Source organism: Moschus berezovskii, chromosome 4 (genome assembly GCF_049115385.1).
Source record: "Moschus berezovskii isolate FMDL1 chromosome 4, NW_MosBer_1.0, whole genome shotgun sequence".
NCBI classification, from domain to species: domain Eukaryota; kingdom Metazoa; phylum Chordata; class Mammalia; order Artiodactyla; family Moschidae; genus Moschus; species Moschus berezovskii.
This window is the reverse complement of record NC_142463.1, coordinates 22,172,482-22,178,783: the sequence shown is the minus strand read 5'-3', so window position 1 is coordinate 22,178,783 and position 6,302 is coordinate 22,172,482. Positions and strand designations below refer to the sequence as shown.

Genomic DNA, 6,302 nt, shown 5'->3' with positions numbered 1-6,302 from the left:
AAACCCAAACTCGCCTCCTTCTCTTTGGCGGGATGCGCAGCGTTTCAGTTAAATTCAGATTCCGATCCATAAAGACCCTAGGCGACCCGCCTCCTCACACCGCCCAAATAAGGTTGAAATCTTAAGAGGCACGCTCCACACTCAAATCTTTTCCCCCTTTTTTCTTGCCGGGTTCCTCGTTTAAACGGCGTCGGCGCCTTTATTCGCCTGACCCTAAGCGGAGGAAAACCCGCCTGATCCGTCATTGTCTGGTCCGCGGTCGGCCCCACCCCCGCCCCAATCAGTGTCACAAAACGCCCCTTTCAACAGATTCCAAACCCTCTTCACCCGGGCTCACCGAGCCTTCAACTTCATTAAGTGTGCGCTACGGCGGCGCTGGAGGAGGCGAAGTTTAAATAAACCGGAGCGGAGAGGGAGGAGGGGTGGGTTGCTAGTTGAACGGGAGAGGGAGAAGTGTTTTTGAAAAGGGGAAAAAAGTCATCAGGGGAAAAGCGCTTTGTAACCACGAAGACGCGCCCGCTGTGGCGAGAACAAATTGGATATGGAGGGGGAAGTGTCCGCCCCCACCTCAGCTCCCGCTCCTGGGTGGTCCGGGGAGCCCCAGGAGAAAGAAAGATGGGGAGGAATCGGCGGTGAAAAGAATTAACCAATTTAATTGGACTTCAAGAGAGAAATGGGGAGAGGCTCACCGATGTGCCCCGATCACCGAAACCAAACACCCTTCAGTAAAGTAAAATAAAATAAAAATGAAATAAAATGTCTGCCTTTAGCCTTGGCTGAAAGACTTCTGTCAAAGTTTGAGAATCAAGGCTGTTCTCAGCCACAGAAAGTAAATCTGCAAGATGGGGAAATTCTGCCCGGAAAGACCCCCTCCCTCTCTTTGTGGCCTCGGGCCTCCCGGCGCCGGATGAAAAGGAATGAAATTGAACGAAATTGAACGAAATGAAGTGAAATTGACCAGTGAAATTCGCCAATTTTCTTCTCCTTTAAACTGCCCGCTCTCAGCAGCACTTTCTGAACCCCAAGCCGATTTTTTGACATTTTTTTTCTCACCTCGAGAGATGAAGGTGTGCCCTGGATATTTTCTTATTATTGTCACCGATCGTTGGAGCTTGCGGGGTCAGAGACTCAGCTGTATCCACCCAGACGGCCAGGGAACCCGCAGGAGGGGCTCCAGATGGAATGGCCTATTTCTCCTCCCAGAAGGCTGGCTTCCCTCCTAGGTAAGCGGACTTACGCTGAACCACCACCCTTATGCACCCAGAGGGTGAGAGGGGGCCACTTACAGAACCTCTCCTGTCAGGGGGAGGGGGAAAAAGAAGTCCCAGGACGCTACCATGCAAACGTGGGATTACTTCAACCTTCTCTTTGCCCCTCCCTACAGTCCAGGTCCCAGGTGGGTCCTTGCCAGATCTTAATTAACAGGTTCCCAGCCCACACAACCTGAAGGAGTCCTGAATTCAAAATATCCTCCCTTCTCCCCTGACATCAATGGTGCACATATCTCAACAGTTCTTGTCTGGTATTTTTCAAGGCCAGTAATTATATCTGGCCCAGATCTGGCCTTCTTGACCCAGGGGAAAACTGGGATCTGAATTGGTCTGAGATGCCAAGCTCCCTAGAATCCCCTGAAAGGATGCATCTAACTCTTCTCCAATCCTCTTTATTTCTACCTTTTCCTCATACAGACCCTCTGACGCATATACACCAAGCAAATGCGTAGATAAATTCATGCAGACACACACTCTTCACAAAGACACACTGAACAATCCCGAAAGACCCACTGCTTCTCCTGGAAGTAGCAGTTGTGGAAATATCTATCTACACCATCAGATATGAATTCTGGCTGACTTAATTTTCTCTCTTCTAGAGGAGAAACAAATTGGTATCTTTTACTTAAAGCTCCAACCTAATATCTGGGGGTGGCATATTCATGGTAAATAAGATCATCTAAGCTACAAAGTGTTTTACTGAGGGCAAACACACGATCATGTTCAACCTTCCTCAAGTGAAAAGAAATGAAATCAAATTCAGCAACAGAAGTCAACGAAGCAGCCAGCAAGAGACCATTATCCCAGAATCGGCAGACATTTCCCTCTATCTACCACTGACCCTAACCTCCCTTCTCCTGGACTGTTTGATAAAATCACTGGAAGGGGGCTCCGCCGTGCTTCAGTCTCACTCCACTCCCACAGACTCCCAGCAAGATGGAGGAGAGGATGCCTCACCTCTGGCAGAGGGGTTGCATTTAACATCTATGCCTGGAACCTCCTCTCTCCTTAACTGAGGAAGGTGTTAAGAGATTTAGGAGTCCCAACCACTCTTCCTGGACCCTGGTGTGTTCTCACCCTGATCCTGATTCTGACCCTCTTCATACAGGGTACTCTCTCCTCTGCTTCTTCCTTCTTTCCTACTGCAAACGCCTGAGATTTGCCTAAAGCAGCCTGTCTTGTCTGCCCCTCTCAAGCTCACTACATTTGATTCTCTGACCTTTCCTTCTTCCTTCTCTGTCACTTGTCTCCCAACAGACTTGTTGCCCCCAGCATGTGTCTATTTTCCCTGAAGGTTGAACTGCCTCTCACTGCACCTCCGTATTTCTCTTTTTCTATGACCTTAGTCGAACGTTCAGAGAAAAGAGCTAAGCAACCATCTTTGTTTCACCCCAAGCCTCACCTCTCACCCAACACACTTGCAAGTCTGGCCTCTGGGAGTTCCAGACACAGGGCTTATGGAAGACTCCAGCCAGCCCAATGGCTTTGCACTCAGGCAATAGGGTTGGGGAAGTTTACCTTAATAGAACAAGGCCTCACCGACCCTCTCCTTTAGTTCATACTGCCCTCGCCCCAAGTTTCTCTGGCTGGAGGAGAGAGGGGTTTCACAGTTTCCAGTTCAGGCCTTTCACTCTGATTATTCCAAGTGTGTGTGGGGAGGTCCGGGGGGAATGCAAAGAATGCCCCACAATGGCCAGAGAGAGACCTCTCTCCTCTTAGGGACACAGAAAGAGATGGTGACAGAGAATCAAAAACACAGAGACATGGTCACAGATACACACAGAAATAAAAACACAGATATCCTGAAATACAACTGACAACCCCCCCCCCAATAAAGGACAAAAAGCAAGGCATGACAACCCAGACAACATGAACACAAGCTCCATAAAAGCCCCCAAGTCCAGAAGCACAGAAAGGCTTACAGAATATGCATCAGTAAACACTTTCACTCACATTGTACTTAATGGGTATAGTGTTCATGAGCCTGAGGCACCCAGATCTGCCCGGGCCATGCTAAGTCTGAACTAGAAAGAGATGAGAATCCCCAGGTCCATTTGAAATAAAACCTCTCTGAAGACACCCCAGGCAGAAACCTTCGAGGACCAGAGTGAAAATGAAAGTGCTGGAGGGGTCTCAGGCATCACAGAATCCTGGCCTTGTTAACAGCCGAAGGCCAATGCCACAGTGTCCCCTGTATCAGACAAACTCAAGCCCTCTTCTGCCTGCCTGGCCTGCTCAGGCCCTTCCTCACTTCAGTCTGCCTAGGAGGCTGTGAGACCCCGGACTGGGAATGGGGAGTGCAGGCAAGCAGACAGAGCTGGTGGCTGCTGGAGTTCACGTACATTTATTCAATTGACACTGATGGAGAGTGGAGGGAGACAGGTTTTCTTTTCTTCCACACAAACCATCAGACGATTTCACAGTCTCCCCAGTTGGAGAAGTCTAAATCAATGCACACCCAGTGGACAGAGAACGCAGATAGCAGCCTGCGATACAGATATTTACACATGGTTACAGGACCCCTGCCACAGGATGTGCCCCGGCCCACCCCACCCCCACCTCTCCGGTCCCTGACCCAGACCCTCCTCTCCCACCCCAACCTCATTGCCTTTAGCTACAATAAATATCCCAGGGCCTGGGACAGAGCAGACCGCGGAGATGGCTGCTGGCCCTGGATGGCTGGACCCAGCCGGCCACGGGAAAGGGGTAAAGTTCCTTCCAAAGCGCCCCTGACGCAAAAGAGGGAGGATTTTCCTCAATGGAGTGGGATCTCGGGATTGCCCAGGCATTGTGGAGACCCTCGCTTCACCTCTCCGTTCACCTTGGCTTGTGTAGACACTGCAGTAGGCTTCCGAGAGAGAAGGAACTGCTTTGGAGAATAGCGAGGGGGGAGAAAAGTTGCATTTTCCTTTTAAGCACAAAGTAGATAATAGATGTCTTTAAATTATAATATTGAACAATCAGGGCCTCAAAGCTGGGGAAGGAGTGAGGGAGAAGCAGCAGGGGAGACCTCCCTGCGCAGTTGGTGTTTCTGGCGGGATCTGCCCGGGCCTGGGCAGGCACCTCTCCGGGAAAACATTCTTCCGGGGCTGCCGAGAGGCGCAGAGACTGGGAAAAAGCGAAGACATCCCCTTCCCCTTTTACTGCTCAAACTGAAATGGGATCACGGCTGGCGACCTCGTCGCGTAGACCCGGGCCTCTTCCTGAGCGATGAAGCCCGCTTCGTCCCAACTGTCGGAGAGATTCCGAGCGTGGAACCACGGGCGCCGGCCCAAGGTCTGGAGACTCTTCATAAATAGACTCCCTGAGTTCCGCTGGGACCGCAGGAGCTCCAGGAGAGACTGAGGAGTGCGGGCTCAAAGTGGCCCGGATCCCGACACGGTCAGAAGTGGCAGCCACTGAGGCCTGCGACTTTGCCGGCAAACGGGGGCCCTGAAGGCAGGAGAGCGTCCCCGTGGTGCGAGAGGCGAACGTGGCCGGCCACTGGAGCCAGGGCCGGGGCAGTCAGCATGGCCAAGACCTGGGCCTGACCCCCAGGACCCGCCGCCGCCGAGAACGGCGACCCCGGGGAGCCCTCGCCGGCGCCCGGGGGTGCTGCCCCGCCGCCACCGTGGCCCATGATGTGGTCTATAGAGAAGGAAGGCCTCTGCCCGGCCCCGGCGCCCCCTCCGCCCGCGTCCGTCTTGAGGCCTGGGCGCAGGAGTGCGGTGCCTGCTGCGGGAGGGCTCAGAGAAGCGGGGTAGAAGGCTTTGGCGCAGCCAAGCTCCGCGCCCAGGAAGGCTGGCAGGCCCGAGGGGCCCGGGCCCGACCCTGTGCTCGGAGCAGGCGCAGGGGCCGGAGCCGAGGCTGCGCTCGCGAACACCGAGGCCGTCGGAGGTCCGGGTGGAGGCGCCGCGGCACGGCCCGGGGGTACCGACAGCTGGCAAGGGGCGGCGGCGGCGAAAGCAAAGGCGTGCGGGTGTGGATGCGGGTGCGGGGCTGGGCCCGGCGGGGGTGCGCCGTAGGCCGGGAGCGCCAGCCCGTAACCGTAGCCGTAGGCGCCGTAAGCCGCGAAGCCTGGCAGGAAGGCGCCAGGGTCCCCCGCCGCTGCAGCGCCGCCGCGCAACAGCAGCTCAGGGTGCGGGTGCGTGTGTGGATGCGGCGGCGGCAGCGGCTGCCGCTTGAAGCGCTTGCGGCGCCGCAGGAAGCTGCCGTTGTCGAACATGTCGGCCGACTCCGGGTCGAGCGTCCAGTAGTTGCCTTTGCCCGGGTTGCCCGGCTCGCGGGGGATCTTGACGAAGCAGTCGTTGAGCGAGAGGTTGTGGCGGATGCTGTTTTGCCAGGCGGGGAACTTCTCCCGGTAGTAGGGGAAGCGGCCGCTGATGAACTCGCAGATCTCGCTCAGCGTCAGGCGCTTCTTGGGGCTCTGCAGGATGGCCATGGTGATGAGCGCGATGTACGAGTAGGGTGGCTTCACCAGGGGGCTCCGAGTTGCCGCGCCCCCCGACGGTGGTCCTGGCCCGGGCCCCGCCGCGCCCCGGGCCGCCGCGGAGACTGGCCCGGGGCTTCCCGCTGCGGCCGCCGCCCCTCGGGGCGCTAGAGCGCGGGGCTCGCCGTCCGAGCAGCCGCCGGACTCCTCCTCGTCCTCCACGGCTTCCCCCGCGGCTTCCTCCGGGGGAAGCTCGGGGCCGTGCGGGAGCACGTCCCGGGGGGCGCGGGGCCCAGAGCGGGCAGGGAGCTCCCCCCCACCGCTGCCGCCGCCGCCGCCGCCCACCACGTCTATATCTGCGTCGGCCTCGGACAGTGCGGCCGGGGAGCTCTCGGAGGACATGATCTCGCAGCAGCAGCTGCCCAGGGTCATGGTGCCGCTGCCGCCACCGCCGCTCTCCGGCTCCGCTCCGGCCGCGGCTCGGGCTCCGCCGCGCTGCCTCTGGGGCGAGTGTGTTTTGCGCGCGGGCGGGGAGGGGGCGGGGGACTGAGGGCTGGCGGGGAGGGGTGTCCCCCGGCTCTGCAGCGCCCCCTCGCGGCTCACTCGGCCGCTCTCATCTCTCG

The 6,302-nt window shown here is 57.1% G+C and overlaps 1 protein-coding gene across 1 annotated transcript; it reads right to left on the bottom strand.

Annotated features, from left to right (window-relative positions):
* Positions 1–3,876: 3,876 nt before the first annotated feature.
* FOXD2 (forkhead box D2) lies at positions 3,877–6,201 on the bottom strand. The gene has a single exon (XM_055402639.2). The coding sequence runs from the start codon at positions 6,109–6,111 to the stop codon at positions 4,654–4,656; it is 1,458 nt and encodes a 485-aa protein (XP_055258614.1). The 5' UTR covers positions 6,112–6,201; the 3' UTR covers positions 3,877–4,653.
* Positions 6,202–6,302: the final 101 nt, after the last annotated feature.

Excerpts from the sequence above, each read along its gene's own strand:
- FOXD2 (XM_055402639.2), bottom strand. The coding sequence starts at position 6,111 with ATGACCCTGGGCAGCTGCTGCTGCGAGATCATGTCCTCCGAGAGCTCC.